General features: G+C 39.0%; 1 protein-coding gene across 4 annotated transcripts in view; it reads right to left on the bottom strand.

The window, feature by feature from the left end:
- Positions 1–799: 799 nt before the first annotated feature.
- The window catches only part of LOC125902782 (disks large-associated protein 1-like), a 211,755-nt gene continuing 195,500 nt past the window's right edge, over positions 800–17,054 (bottom strand). For 3 of the 4 annotated variants that reach the window (XM_049599376.1, XM_049599372.1, XM_049599374.1), the window contains exon 16: positions 800–10,984. In XM_049599376.1, coding sequence (XP_049455333.1) covers positions 10,760–10,984 — 225 coding nt within the window. In that variant the 3' untranslated portion in view covers positions 800–10,759. Of the gene's footprint in view, positions 10,985–13,575; positions 13,879–17,054 lie in introns of those variants that run through there. The other variant, XM_049599373.1, reaches the window with a different exon arrangement.

Here is a 17,054-nt window from a genome sequence, read left to right as displayed (position 1 = left end):
CATGCACGCACGGACACACACGCACACGCACACGCACACGCACACACACACACACACACACACACACACACACACACACACACACACACACACACACACACACACACACACACACAGAGTGCGTCTTCCATAATGGTATTATATACATATGCAGTGCATACAAACTTTATAACAAACAGACTCTTGCACACACACACACACACACACACACACACACACACACACACACACACACACACACACACACGCACACAGTTTGAGTAACAGACCACCCTGATTTTATGGACTACATTTCCCATCTCTTCCTGAGGAAATTAAAGCACACAGAGCCCACCATTGATTGGGGTTACTTGGGTTTTCAGCAGCATTACATCCAAGGTTGTCCTATATGGAAGGGCTGCCAATTTAAATGAAACAATAAATCATGATGATCATGATGTTTATTTTCAGTTTCTGTGTGCATTATGTATGACTAAATTTCACCATAAATTTAAAAATTCTTATCATTCACATTTTTTAAAATGTATGACTACTACCAAAATAAACATTTTTATTTCTGTTGACAAAAAAATGGTCAAGTATAATGCTGGCATTCAAGCTGTCACACATGGACATTTGATGCAAATACTGAAGAAATGGTAGGAATAACAAGATGGTTTCATTATATATTAAGTCATGACATCATACAGGAAACACAAAAAACTATGTTCATGGTAATGCTTAAGAGTCCGTAAATTGGATTTCCTATGTACATTTTCAATGATAATAAACATATTGATTATTGTCAGCTTCATTGGTCCTTTTCTTATATATCTCTGATTTTTCTTGATTTGTGGGTTTTTTTTTTGTGTTGTCATATTCATTTTTCTTTTTTTCCTCAATTCTTGATTTGGAGAGGAAGTACAGTACAAGTCTATGGCTGTCATAAAGTCTAGTTTGCAATAAAATTTACATGATTTGGTAAAGTTTCTTTCAGTTTAAGAATATTCTTTTGACTTTCAATTTCATCTTCATTATCATCGTTTTATTAATCTTTGATCTTTGAGTAGACTGAATTATTTTTTAAAGAAGTTTTAAATTTTAGCAGTAATTATGCATTTTCAAATATGTACTTTCTTTAATTGCAATTTTAATTTTGACATAGATCACATGCAAAAAAAAATGTACATGAAATGTGATAAGATTTTTGTTTCAGTATTGGCAGCACTTATCTTCCATAGATTCTACCTTTTTGTTTTCATGTTTTTGACACCACAGCCTCAAAGTTTGAACATTCTCCGGCCAGTGGCTCTGTTCTGTTAGTCATCATGTCTGAAGAGTCATCAAGGCTTTTATTTGAGACACTTCCAGAGCCTAGTATACACTAAAGATTCCCAATGTGCACACTCTCCTGCTCCCCCGGTTCACATTCGTGTCATGTTGTTCCTGCCCTTCTGTTCCTCCCAAACACACAGACAGAAAGCTTGCTACTGGAACACTAAAGAAATGATTCAGTAAATGGTAAAATAAAAACAAAAAACTCTTTCAGCATCTGTATGGCCCTTTCCTCTTGATAAGAAGGGTATTTCACATTGAATATGGCTCACTGTCATTGTCACTGTCATCATCATTTAAACACAGAGGTAATTAGATCCTGTACAAAATTACACCCCCTCCCCACACACACAACTAATCTTTACAAAAGAAGAAAATAAATATTGAATACTTTCATCAACAACACATCATCATCATCATCATCATCATCATCATCATCATCTTAGAATAGCGTGTAGAATCCTGTGAATTCTACTTTTGATTCCCAAATTAGTGCTCTGGAGAAATGAATGGCAGTTATAGAAGAGGTTGTCACAATAAATGTTGGCATAAGTAGTAGGCTAATAGTATAAATGGCCTTATCACAAATAAACAACATGAAGTAGCTCTAAAAAAAGTCATCTTGACCCCAAAGATGTTTCTTTGTCACTGTTGAGACCAGGTCTGGTCCAGCTGTGGAATATGAATTATGGATTTGGAATGTGTTCTCATGGCACTTTAGAACTCTGGTCAGAAACTGTAGCAAGCCGGGCGAAATATTCACCTCTATGACCAAATTTAATCTGCTGTTGGTGTGTTCACCGCAGATGTCTCTGTGCAGTCCAAACTTAATACAAAGTTTGGTGTGCTTTATAATAGCTTCACTGTATTGTTTTGTGTTTTTTTGCATGAAGAGGGTACTCCAGCAACTTAGTAGTGCACTTGCATAAAGTTGGGGACTCAGAGGAGACAGATTTTTAAAAAGTGTGCAAAATTGAAGCTGAGATATGACATTTAGTCCTTAGTGTGTGCCAAGTTCCAAAATACTGGATCCTGCACTTTCCATAATGCAATATCAAAGCTTCTCTTTATTAGACACTTCCTGACTGATAAACACCCATAGCTTTCAAACTCTACAGCTCGGTACAGGCTTTCTCTTATATATTTTAAGTCTTTAAGCCCAAGCTGAGATAACCTCAGTGACACTGTGACATCATCAGGATGATTTTCTAAGACATATTCCAAAGCTAGAGACACAGAAGACGTTAATTAGTAGAGCTCAAAAAGAGGAGTAAACTTACTTTCATGTGTAAAGTTGCTGGAGTGCCCCTTCAAAGTGACAACAGCAGAAATGATGATATGGCTGAATTTTCATTATGAGTATCCAAAATACGAAATTTTGTTTCATTCATAGTAACAAAAACAGATATTGCAGCTCTGATATTACACCATATTAAGCTTGTTATGCAGGCCATGGTGATGGTCTGTATTATTTGTTGAACCACCAAGTAGAAAATAAAAGCACTACAATGTAGTTTCACAAGTTGAATTTTAAGAAGAAATAATTTAAACTAAGCTAAACATTTAAACTAAGCTAAGATTAATCACAATGTAAGAATACCAATAAAACATAGCAGGGGCATATGTTACAGTTCATTGATTAAATTGATACATTGATTAAATTAGTAAGTACTATATTTTTCCTTTGTGTGATTTATGTACAGGAGCCGTAGAAGTGGGCTTCCCATGTCGACAGATGATGTGCAAGGTACACTGGGTGCATTGGTTCTGGGAAGCTGTGTCCACTTTTGCCTGTTATATGCATCGTCTGTTTTCAAAATACAAAACCACTGACCAAGTGCTGGTTTTCGATGACTTTGGAGTGAGGCTGAGTTGGTCAAAGTGCATTTTGATGCTGGATGTATTGCCAACCACCTGCTTTTAATAGTTTATTGGCAGGACATATTGGCAGAAACTGATTGCAATATTCATAACTATGTTTTTATCAGTTTCTAACCACCTGAATCTAAGAATCTTCATCTTTTAATTACCTTAGAATGAGCTCTTTATATCTACACACAGAAGGTCCTCTTCCAGAGTCTGCCATGTTTTTTTCTACAGTAGCCCAGTACAGACAAACCAATCACTGGCTCAAGAAAGGACCATTAGCATTTTATGTTAGCATGTAGTATATAGCATGTAGTTCTCCTACATACTTGGCACCTGGGAGAAATTTCAGTTTGTTGCAATCTGCAACCTCACCACTAGATGCCACTAAATCCTAAACATTAGACCTTTAAGTATTTATGTTTTCATTCTTTAAATTAATCACAAAGTATTTTAATATCAGCTGCTCTGCTTGGTTTAACGCATCCCTTTAACAGTCCCTCTGGGATTTCACAGCTTGGTTTTGGGATTGTGGGATTTGGGATCTAAAGCCATCCCTTTTTAAATAGGAATTCTGAAAATTTGCAGGATAGCCCACTCAGTCTTCGTTCAGCATTGGCAGTATAAAAACAAAATCAGGGAGTGCAGCAAAATGCCAACCTAAAATGCCTGATGCACGAACTAACACAGCTGCAGCAGCTAATATCCAACAATGAGCTATAAAAAGTCCTCATAATCTTACACCAACTCTGAAATGGCTTGACTCATAAAACCTGTTAATGTTAGGTAACAGTTATCCCTGTCACTGTGTGTGTGAGACTCTGTCCCAGGCGCAGCAGTGGTCTCATGATAAACAGAGAAAGAGAGAAGCTAAGTTCAACACACTGGGTGCAGTTCTACACCGAAATGAGATTTTATCCATTTTAAATAGTCATATTTGCGGCAGTTGCAGTGATTGGACAAAATTGCAGAATTCCTGGGGTTTGACTCAATAGGCATTCATTTTTGCCATTACAACACCCTGGATGGACTGCTTTAAAAGTCAAAATCAAAGTTACATTTAGGTTTGTCACTATAAACAAGACAAGAATATTCCACATCTTATTTTTATCATCCAGCCACACTGTCATTTCTGTTCCTGTCATTTTAATGCACAGGGAAATTAATGATGCATGGACAGTTTGGGTGAAGTTAACTATTTTTCCTACTCAACCAGAGTCACAGACACTTTGACACGTGAAAACTACCTTCTCACTGGCAAAAACCCAACTTCACTTCAGTAATAAATCTCTCATCTTTAAAGATGATCTGTCAACCTTGTCTTGACAGAAGTGCTGATTGTTTCTGTAGATCTCAAGCATTTTAGCTAAGCAGCGGCTCCTGTTCTTTCATATAGCATGCACAGAAAAACGGAGACTCTGGGTAACTAGAAAAAATAGTACAATTCCCCTTGACTTATTTTCCTTTCAGAGTATAGTGTAAAATAGAACACAAGAACCAGTTAAAGTAAACCATTAGTACACACTGAGAAGTTAACCCACACACTGTTTCTTTGTATCTGAGAGCCTGGTCACACTAACATTTATGACAGCAATAATGTCCACTAAATTCATTTCAAATGAAGGGAATTATAATGAGCAGTGGATGTAGTTGTGGCATAAACTGTAAAAATAATGTATATATCCACCATGACGTCACCCATTGGTTTCTGGACTACTATTTCGAAGCCTCGGATTTGGCATTCAGCACATTCTTACTCCCAGCTCGTCACATATTGTCGCTTGGTCAGTGGACTTTAATGTCTATATATGACGCGTTATGTATCCTGGGTGCATCTGTTATTGACTTTCTGGGACGCCATGTCACTTTACGCTTGTTACATGCATTGTGCCTTTTCAAAATACTTAAAAAAACTGAGATTTACATCTAAACACATTATACATGTTAGAAAACATGTTGAAAATGTGCATAGATTGGGAACTATAGTACTGAACTGTGGAGATTGACTGTTTATCACAAATTCTGTGTCCAGGATTTTTTGGGCGGGTATAAAAGCCTGCAAGATGACACAGTGGTGCAACCAAATCAAAATGAACATTCTGTTTCAGACTGACAAACACAAAGTTCATTTTCAGGCAGGTCAGTGTCCTTGACTGATGACGACTGATGGTGTTATTAACTAACACCTCTCTCTGGTTATGAAAGCGCCACAAAAGGTTGCCTGTCTTTCATTGGTGTCTGACTTGGAAATCAGTGACCAAGCTGCAGTATTTGACGACTACAGAATGAGACTGGGTTCTGGCTGTTGCCATCTTGGATTTTTGGAGCCAGAAGTGACCATATCTGTATGAGAGGGTAGAGCTGTGGAGAAGCAAGGGATCGATCCAGCTCATAAACTGTGGTGACAGCTTGCAGACAGCGAGACAGCTCAAAATGAAGTTACTGTATGAATGAAGACTATATTCAACTGCCATTCTTATGCAATGTCTAATTAGGACAGTCTATAGTACTGAAACAATGCCTCTATTGTCATTTTGTTCAGGGAGCTTTAAATTAACTCTGGCTCCCTGGAGGCTCTTATTTGTCAACCACTGGATTCCTACTAATGGCTAGAGTCATAGCCCTTTGTGTCCAAAACTGTCTGATGGCTGTTTACACAAAGAGAAACACAGCCTCTGTATTTGTCTTTAAACAGCCAGAGGATCCTCTTATCTGCATCGCTACCAGTTTCAAATTAGACTTCTCCAACCTGTGTAAATCTTGACATGGCCGGTCAAACTATCTAACACTCTAATGAAGAAAAAATGAATTTGAACATCTTAGAATTAGAAAGATTAAGTTATTTTTTTTAATTGCCCAACTAGAGTAGCTACTTGAGAGATGCCATGACATTAATACTACACTGCACATTCAATTCAGTCTCACTCCTTCTTATAAATTATAGGGTCTTGAGTTAAATAGTAAATCTTTTAGCAGTTCCATAAAGCTCAATCCACAAAATCTATCTCTATCTTCACTAAATATTGCTTAAGTGTAAATGTACCCTGTAAAATACAAATCCAAGAGTGGATGTGCAGATCAAACCAAAAAGGGAGAAAACGTGTGACCTATGCACAAGAGGTGATCATACAAACACCAAACTCAAATCATTTCCCAACAGTATCAGGCATTATTTCCCGAGTAACAGTGTATTTGATCGTATCAGCACTTCATAATTCACTTGATGGCTTTCTATATTACACAAGCAAGGGTTAAAAGAAAACTGTTTATTTACAACTTAATATTTGTAGTTTTGGTCATCAAAAGCTGAATTGCTAAAATACAGAGGGAGCAACCACACCAGCCATCGGACAGTTTTGAAACAAATCTTTGAATATGTTGTTTTTACAAAACTTGGTTAAAACCTGCCTGGTGGCTCCTGTTCGCAGTGCCCTGTGTAGTCCATGTGAGCCGACTGCTGAGTAAAAAATGATCACAACCAATAAGAATCATGTCCAAACCTATGGAAGTACATCTACATTTGTAAAATAACCAATTTTCCATTAAAATATTGTCTCCATTTTTAGTGTTCACCATAGTGGAAGAAAATACCAGTTGATCGTTACATGAAGTTCCTAACTTCAATGAAGAATAGATGGAGTGTGGAGATCAACAGTGATCATGACGGCCTCTTCTCCAGATGGAAGAGAGAGACTCTGTTTTTATATTACAACAGCCTGCAGTTCATACAGCCACGAGACCTGAAAGAATTACCTGTGAGTGCTGATGTGTTAGTTTGTGTGAGTGTAAACCGTTGTGTGATCCAAGTGTTTTCACACTACTACTCTGTGTGTGTGTGTGTGTGTGTGTGTGTGTGTGTGTGTAGGACTGTCCATCACCTCTGTACATGTTTGTGTAGTATTACAAGACCCACAGACGAAATCTTCAACATCTACCAAAAGTCAAACCATGTCCTGTATGATCTGACCAAACCTGAAAGGCTGAATACACTCTGCCACAGTCTTCCTCCAACATTAAAGGTATACTGTGCAGGAATTGTCCAGTCCTGTTTGTAAACAGTGTCGCCAGCTAAAGTGAAAGCCAGCCACATTCACTCTGCTTGGCATATCGCCTCTCTATTTGCGTTTTTTTTGCGCTGTGTCTGCAATTTTCATAGCTTTCTCTTGGATGCATGCTGCTTATGGTTTGGCACCTGCTGCTACCTTTTTATAAAGTCCTAAACTCACCTGTGTGCTCTGCCCAGGAACAACCCATACTCATTCCCAGGACATTAAATACTGATGCTTTGACATGCCGCCTCAGTGTCTCATACCGACGCATAAAGCATCCTTTGTACTTAATTTCCACTAGCTCCAGTGAGGACGTACCCTATTGTGGAATGCATTTGATTGGATAAATGCAGTGCTAGCTGGGCGGTCCTTTTTTTTTTTTTTTTGCTTGCCTTTTCAAACTAACATAAATAACATAAATAAATAAATAATAGAAATAACATGGTGGTCTGTTATTCCATCTAAACATCCACCAAAATGTATGTCTGGAAACATCTGAGATTCAGAAATAGGCAATGCCATTTCTGAATCTTGTTTAATTTTAGAACTACATTGCCTAGTTTGACAGCTTGGTTCAAGTTTCACAAACCATCTGCATTGTGCTGGACGGACTCACTTGCATGAAAATGAAACTAGTCTACTTCATGCAAACACAGACCACAAAACACATTGCAACCCTGTCTCCAAACTCTCCGCAACACATCCTCTGTCAGTGGATCTGGTGCAAATGTGCCGCTAGTGTCTGTATGTGATACACAGCTGTTACCTGGGTGAAACCGACACATTCTCACTCTGACCTCGTCACATATCGAAGTTTCGCCATGGACTTTCCATGTTGAGATATGACCTGCAAAGTACTCTGTTGGTTGTTGATGTTCTGGGACGCAATGTGAAGTTATGCGTGTTACATGCATTGTAAAGTCTCCCCTTAGAAAATAACTAAAATAAAGGGGAGGTTCAACATCCAGTTGCATTTCTTTTCCAACATCATAGATAAGAAAATGCACACGGTATGATAATCCTAACTTATAAATCACTGTATACCTTGAAACTGGTATATTGCTGCAACCCTATGCACTATGCTGGTACAACACCGCAAATTTACGTTTTTTACCTTAAACAACAAACGCAGGTCGTAACAGTTGGGTTTAGGACTTAAGAACAGGGTTTGGCTTTACATTCATACGGGAAGTGAACACTGGCTTCCCTGGTGAAAGTCGATGGTTGCTGGACCCATCTACCACACCACTCATGTTTCACCCTTTTCATTTACTTTGTTGCCTGGCCGCATTTCACCCTGACTGCACAGGGTCCCGTTACAGAATAACATCTGATGCTGGAAGTCACTGACCAAACGGCGGTATTCAACGACTTCAGAGTGAGACTGGGTTTTAACATTGGCATACGGTACCCCTCCACCACCCTTTCCACCCACTATACAAAGAGTTGTTTGCTTGATTTATAGCATGTCCATTGTTTGCATCTTCTACATTGAAATTAGTTGGAGGCATCTCATATGCATCTCATAGAGACACTGAAGGGTGCCTTCAGTTTCGGCGTCACACACTGAGGGGGTGTGACAAAGCAAATATATATATATTGACCTGGGAATGAGAACAGGCCGCCAAGAAGTCTTGACAACAGCAAAATAAGAAAATTTGGGCAAAGGGCAGAGTCTCTGCAGATAAATACACTGCCACACACTAAGAGTGGGTCATAAGTAATGATTGAGAAGGATTACTTTTGTATTGGTCTATACATTGTTTCATAGGAAATCCTGCATTGTACACCTTTAACTAAGTAGCTGACAGAAATCTCGGCACAAAGTCTATTAAGTAGCTGTTTTAGAGCTTGTGACCATATGACATGATCCCCTCAGTAGATGGAGAAGAAGTCCTTCAAATTCCCAGAAAAAAATGAAATAATTTGTATTTTAGTTCAGCTCAGATTTCAGATTATTTTCTCATTGTGGGTTGCACATTTCTATAAAAAACATTGCAACATAACTGTAGCTGTGGCTTTATAAAAAGTTACAGCTGGTCTCAATCAGTAAAAGTTAGACACATGTATCAAAGACAGTGGTCCAACATGTAAAATCTTGGTTTATTAGAGGTTTGGACAGCTCCTACAGGTCATGGCCAACTGATGCAGACCTGTCTCCTACAAATTATGTTTACATACCACTAATCTGAAACAGCGAATATGTTTTTTTAGGGAAATATAATTATGAGCAAATTCCATTTTCTATTGCAAAATTCTAGCTGCAGAAGTGTTGACAGTGAACGCATCAGCAAAATGTTCTCTGACAACATATTTTATTTGTTTTCCACCAAAATAGGCAGTCATGCAATACATTATCCATTCATAGTGACTAAATCATTATTACTTGTATTAACTTTTTATTAACATTAAACTAAAAATCACCATTTTTCCCTAACCTTAACTAAAGTGTTTTTGTTGCCTAAACCTAACCACTAACAGGATTCTGGACACAAATCTTGAGTCATAGTCCTGCACTTTGTATGTCCATCATCCACCCCAACCAATTCCCTGCAAAACCAGCAAAGTACATAACTGTAGTTAAGAGTAACATTATCTGTGAACATAATCCAGGCTGTTACTATGAATGCAATTTAGTAATATACAGACGTAATTTCTAGGAGACACAGTTGACTGATGCTGAAGGGTACAGTATATTGGGTCTTGTGTGTCTTGGAAAGTCAAATGTACATTGGTCGCTAGGGATGTAACGCAAAGCCAATGTCCATATCTGGGGAGGGGCTGACACTGACATTTTAATTTGTCATGCACTTATAGTTTAGACTTTTTATTATATAGCCTATAAATGTCATTTGTTTTTAACTCAACACTATTCAGATGTTTTTTCTTCAGCAGCCCTGATGTTTAGGGAGCTGCCCTATCTGTGTCACATATCTGTATTTGTATCTGTATCTGGTTTATATCAGAAGCTGCTAGGAATTTTCTAGTCTGCTTCATTTTTAGTATTAAATATTTTTTAGTGCTATTTATACTCCTCATATATATATCTAAGCTCGCTCAGCCCGTTAGCACACACAGTGGGCATCAATATGTGATTACGAGGTAAATACAACACCTGTGGTACATCACTCAGACTTAATTCTGCACTGCACAACTAATCTGGTCAGAAGTGATGATATGATTCTGAAAAAAAAGAGTGAATCTGATCATTACGAGACAAGATCTGGTAAAGTTATAAGAAGCGCCTTCTTTAATGTCAGCAATATGGTCAGCACTGTAAAGAGTGAATTCAGCTGATTACAGCAAGTTGTGTTTGATGTATCTGTGTTATGACTCAGAAGAATATTACTGCACAAATGTACATTTTTCGCATCTGTTCAGACTGCAGGATCTGTGCATATCTTAATTCAGTATTCAGATTTGGTTACACCCCTATAACCTTGGTGTGGACAACCATACATTTGTATTTGTGTATGCTGTGTTTGTGTGTATTCTGCATGTCAACCCTGTGTGTATCCCTGGTAGTGTCCTCATAGCCTTGTCTGAGCCTCAGGGATGTAAATCTCGATGCTGTCAGCGCTCTCCGTAGCTGAGTTTTGCCGTACGGAAGCGGCTCTCTTGGCGGCCATCAGGCGCTTCCTGGCCTCCTGCCGCTGTTTCTCTGAGCTCTCCAGTGAGCGGTCTCTGGCCAGAGGGGGGTGGTGGTGGGGGCCCTTGGGTGGCCTTTTTGGCACTGGAGGTGGAAGCCGCCTCTCCTGGTGGTAGGGGACGGTAGGGGGGGAGGGACATTTCAGGAAAAAGACAGATATGTGTTTGTATGTGTGTATATGTGTGTATGTACCTGTGATACCCATTGTAACTACTACCTATAATGTATCTTTAGTGGCTTTTGGTTTAATATATGCCTATGCACATGTATGTATAACTGTAAGTAAAGGGGAGGCAAGATGAATCAGACATTCTGTATAGCTAGTTCTTTTTGATCATCCTCCACATTTTTAACATATTGCGTCACACGCAGCCTCTGTAATACTGCAGCAACTTCACATGCTGTTGTTTTAAAGCCTTAACTTATTCCCTCCATGTGGTGGTTCACACATTGGTTCTATTTTCTCTATGATATAAACTTTTCTTGGTTGAACAACAATCTATCTGCATGGGAACAGCTAAAATTGTACCTATTATACAAATGTATGTTTGTGTGTGACACAGTCTTGTATAGTCTGAGGCTTTCATATGCATGCAAGGTTGGTATTTTGGTGTAAATGTAATTCATTGCTTGCAAGTATCCTGTGGTCGGGTCTGTTCCTGCACCTATATTATTTTTTCATTAACTGTGCATACATAAAAAAGTGGCACCAGTTTCACTACTATGCTGATGACATAATGTCTTATCTTTCTACTGACACCACAAATGCCATTAAAGGATAATTCTGGTATATTGGGTCTTATTTTCATAATTCATCTATCATTTCTATCAGTAACAAAAACCCTGTAGTCAGCATGGTAATTGCTAAGATCTGCTGTTGTTAAAACAAAGTCTGATGGGTCAAGAAACACCAGCGGTCAGCCACTTAGAGAGGTACATGTCTACCATAAGTACAGGGGGTAAAATCTGAGGCAGGAATTGGGTCCGTAAACTGTGATGACTGTTTGAGTAATCATTTCAGTGTTCTCTCTCTTCCAAGTAAGTCCAACTAACCTGGTGATTTGTTTCCAACATGTATGATCATCTCCTTGCCCATGTTTCTTGACCTGTCTGACTTATTTTTTTTTCAAATTATTGCCATGTTCCTAGATCTCAGCATTTAACTTGCTGTCATAACTGACAGAAGGAATGAGCCAAAACCATAAATACAAGATCACAGCCCAGTTGCCAGAAGAAAATGTTCGCATTGTACCTCTCTGAAAACCATTGACATGTTACATTTGCAGGTCACATACATATTATATCAGTGTTTCTAAAGTGAGCCTACTTTGTCATCACAAGGTGGAGGGGTTGATTTGACACCTAGGCAAGATGCCTGCCAAGCTGCAGACCACTGCTGACCACTGAGCAAGACCAACAAATAATAAAACCAGTTGGGTTTTAGTGAGGAATTGCTGTGTTTTCAGTGGCTTTTTAGCCTACAAAAGGGTGTTTTTTAGTGACCGGTCACTGTATTTTTCCAGTGATGGTAGTGGCATGACAAGTGGTTGTTTTTTACAGAGACATTGCTGCATTTTCTGTGGGGATTGTGCCCCCCAAAATCACGTAATTTAAGCCAAAGCATAATATTTTCCTAACCATAACCAAAAGTGTTTGGTGCCTAAACTTAACAACACGTTAACCACAGCATTGTTGAAATGTACATTTTCAATAAATCTGCTACATAATAATGTGCAAATGTAACATATCTATGGTTTGCAGAAACATACAATGCCAACATTTATTCTAGCAATTGGACTGAAGATCCAAGTTGTAATGTGCCAGATACAAGGACCTAAAAAACTAGATGTCAAAAAATTCCTAGATTTGAAAGTTAAGTATGAGAAAATTCTGATCGCCCCTGAAACTGCTTGTGATCAAAATTCTAAATTTCTTAATATTGTCTAGCCATGACACTGCACAGCTAATTCAGAAGACAGCAGCCAGGTTCCTCATGAGAGCCAGGAGACTGAATTAGCTGCTCTGATTTTAGCTTTTGAACCACTGCACCCTGTGACATTCTGTATTCACTTATTTATTTTATTCTCATATTAATTGCTGATTTCAAAATGATACGCTGTACTGAGCTGAGCTTTTGTCCACACAAGTCTGGGATCACTTTAAGATGAACTTGAAGGGTCAGTATGGCCATCTACAGACCAGCCTGAGCACTAATGCTGAATTTCCATATTCCAGTATGTGACTATGCGTTTCCAGATGCGTAGATAGCGAAAGAGTGACCTGCCCTACTTTCCCCCTAATTGGCTAGTACTTGTTGTCTTTGTTGGTTGGGTTTGTTAGGTGTAGTCAATAGGAATAACACTGGTTATGGTTAAGGTAAGCCAATCAGAGGCAGAGTAAGGCAGGGTAGGGTGAGTCATGCTTTTGCTATACTAGGAAATGCAAATTTGCACCCAGTGCAGCTCACATTATCTGTACTGGACTGTATCGTCACAGCAAACCATTATCATCCTGACCTTCACAATATGGAAGACAAAGGTATCCCAAAAATATTAAAATGCATTACTGGGTGAAAAAGTTAGACTTGTCTCTTCCCTATCGTGTAATAAATCCCTCATGTCGTCTTTTAATATTACTTATGTTTCATGTTAGCAGACTTAACTTTTTACTGGTGTTCTAAACTTGGTTTTAGTTTAATCTCCTCTGAAACTGTTGTGTAAACAGTGTGCTCTAAGATCTATTTGTGGAGAAGGAATATTCGCCATACTCTGTCCTGTCCATCTATTTTGACTCTGGCAGCTACAACACACACATGAAAAAGCCACACACGGTGAGGTGGCCGTGGGGCGCAGAGGGAAGGAAGGGCAGAAGGAAGCGTGGACATATGGATGGAAAGACAGACATGATGGATCTACGGAGGCCCAGAGGTGTCAAGGCCCTGTGGTGTTGTTGGCATTGCAGTTATGCTGATTGATGCGTGGCTGTTTGCAAGCGCCTTCACTGTCAACACAAAAAAAGCACAAGAAAGAAAAAGACAACAATGAGAGCAAATGAGGAAGCCAGCAGAGTCAATATACACAATGATGCAAAGCCACCACAGAAACTGCTGAAAGAGAGCAACAGAGCAGAAGGAGGACATCTGAAAGAGATTTACAGATACACTTAGAGATATGCAGAAGGAAGAGTATCTGTATCACCACAGACACCAAGTCAGACAAGCATGCACTTAATCTGCACCATCAGAGAAAAGCTGAGCAGCACTGTGAGGCTAAAAACAAGGCTTTCTTTGCTTATGTCATGGTCATGTGTGTAAAGATTGTTAATTGGCCAAGATAAGCATTAGTGAGTCTATGCAAAACCTAAACTGTCTCCTTGTTCTTTTGCCACATGGATTCACCACCAAACCCCCACTTAAAGGTAGAATAAGAACATATGTGCAAATATGGTACCATTCAGAATGACTGCTGTCACTAATGCAGAGGCATGCTGAGTGCGCAACTAATGTCTGTAATCAATCATCATCAATAAAAACACATTTTTAAAAATGGAAATAAGCAGAGACATTCACCAAACTGCGTCATTGCGAGTTTTGCAAAATACAACAAAAACAAACTATGGCCATGGAGCAGGCAATGCTTTTTTGTGGTACCTGGATGAACTGTACATATATGTACTGTATATGTCTTTGGCTGATTACAGTGTGGCATCAGTCAGTGTATTCTGTCACTTCAAGCTGAATTCTGATTGGGTGGGTTGTAGCAGCAGTCAAAGCACATTGAGAATATTGCCTGAAATTGGTGACACTTTGAGGCAGGCCTTCTTTGGTCTCAAAAGCTTTGAATCAAAAGCAGGTAAACAACTTAAGATTGGTTCTCTCTGCTAACTTTAGTCTAAAGCCCCTTTCAGACATGTAATACGTAAGATGTTGTTGGCTTCATCTGTCTGTCAAAGCCAATGACAGAGGTGTCCTAACTGGCCCAAAACAATGTGGTGCACTGTTTAGAGCTGAACTTTTGTCCAATGGCCTGTTTCTATTCAACATTATCATCATAGAACGGTTCATATGATATCCTATGAAAATGCAGACACAACAGTTTGTACGATATTCTATAAATTAGTAGCCCACGGATGATGTTATGTCCTTAAAGGGACATTGTGAAGTGTTTTCAGTTGTTTATTGGCAAAAACTGATGTCTGCATTCATAAATATGTCATCATTGGTGTATTATTGCCTCCACCAACAATCTGACTTATTCTCGTAAAAGAGGAGAGAAGATTTGTTTGGACATTGTGCAGGCAAGTTGTCTGGGGGGTTCCATAACGTTTCACCATCTTGAAAATACATCTGCCAGCAAGGGACATATAGCACTACCAGGGAATAGCCCCGCGTTCGTTCACACGGTTTTGTACACCAATTTCCTATTGAAAGTCCTGGCAGAAAATCTTGAGTTTTGTGACCATCCACCATCCCAACCTGCCTCCTAACTAGACTGCTCGGACCACTTCTTTCTGTACTCCTATGAGCACAATGGTCAGGTGAATGCAACTATCCAAGATACGTGGGTTATGTTTGAATTACTGGCCCCTCATCATGTGTGATGTGTGTGAATTTGGTGCATAACTTTTTCGTTGGAAAACCTACAAACAGCAGGTAAAAGAAGCCTGTTCTATTTATTTCTGTCATTTGCTTTGAAAGCACCTCAATGGATGAGGAACAGCTGGTTCATGAAGTTGAAATGGTAATTTATCTAGAAAATACATCCTAATTTCACCACAAAAACCTAAATAAGGTGGCAGCTGGCCGATGTGAGATCAGCAGAGAGCTGAAGGTTTCTGGTCTATGACCATCGCTAATAATAACCTCCTTGCTGTCGGCTGTATTGTTTGTCATGTCCAATTAATATCACAATATAAAACACATTTGTTTACAAAGTAACACCATAGGAAAACAGCAAGTAGGCTGCTCACCCATCTTTTAAGTGGTTATGTCGTCAGTATGATCTCGAGCGCACAGCTAATAATTACATGGTTTGTTTACATGACGTCAGTGATGTTGATGAGAGCTCTGACATTACTTGATACAATAGTTGGACACTTGTTTGCCATTGGGTCGAGGTGTCATGATGTTCCACTCAGGGACAGTTACTTAGTCGAGTGTGACACCCTGTTTACCAGTCCAGTCCTATGTATGTCTTATATCAAACCGGTTTTAAAATGTTTACACCGGCCCAACCCTAGCAGAAAAAGCCACAGTACTTGGTAATATTTAGCACCTGGTGTGTGAGAAAGAACTGAGAGAAAGAGGTGAGTTAGAAATGTTTGAGAGTGCAACAGAGTGCTTTCTGTTCTCTTGCAGGCTGCATCACTGATGTACTTTTGGCATGCAAGCTTTAATTAATGACCATTGTGGGGACACTCATAGCAAACACACTGATACATTTTCACATCATTTTGATTATTTAACATCACAAGAGAGGGAATTCTCCTGCTTGATTTATAATATCTGACAGCACACAGGCACTGAATGACAGGACATTTAGTCTTGTTTGATACTTACTTGCTCACATGCTGTATTTAAAGTGATTCATTGATGTAAAAGTGACCTGGGTGCTTGTTCAGACATGCCATTAGTTTGCCATCGGATTAATGTAAAGGGATGCATTTCTGAAAGGGGCTTAAGACACTCCACAATCTTAACAGTGTATATTAGGGACCTTAAAATGAACATTTCATGCTGTTACAGTAGCTCAAGTAACTAATGATAAACAGGTACACGCCTTCATTGTGTAGTTTTTAGTAAATCTGAAGCTGACTGCCCTAAATATAAAGACCACATTTTGATTATCATTTCACAAAATTTTCTTTTTATTTCATGTTAGATACAAGCCAGGTTGGAAATTAACTTTCTGTTCACAGCCTCTGCGACTGGTGGATTCCAATTCTACCAGCCACTCAATAGATTACCCTTGTTTTTTTGGCTGGTGACTGAAGCAAATCTAGCAGCCACTTGCATATTTTACCAGCATTTAGCTGGTGCTAATTTCCAACCATGCTTTTGGGAACAGATTTTTTCCCTCTGATCCTGGTGAATAATTATCTGACTAACACAATTTGTCTTTCCATTGGGTGTACCTGAATTGATTCCAAAGCACTGGAGTGGAAGCTAGGTGAAAAAC

The sequence above is a fragment of the Epinephelus fuscoguttatus genome, linkage group LG15 (genome assembly GCF_011397635.1).
Source record: "Epinephelus fuscoguttatus linkage group LG15, E.fuscoguttatus.final_Chr_v1".
In the NCBI taxonomy this organism is placed as follows: domain Eukaryota; kingdom Metazoa; phylum Chordata; class Actinopteri; order Perciformes; family Serranidae; genus Epinephelus; species Epinephelus fuscoguttatus.
The sequence above is the reverse complement of the archived record's forward strand: the minus strand, read 5'-3'. Positions and strand labels throughout refer to the sequence as shown.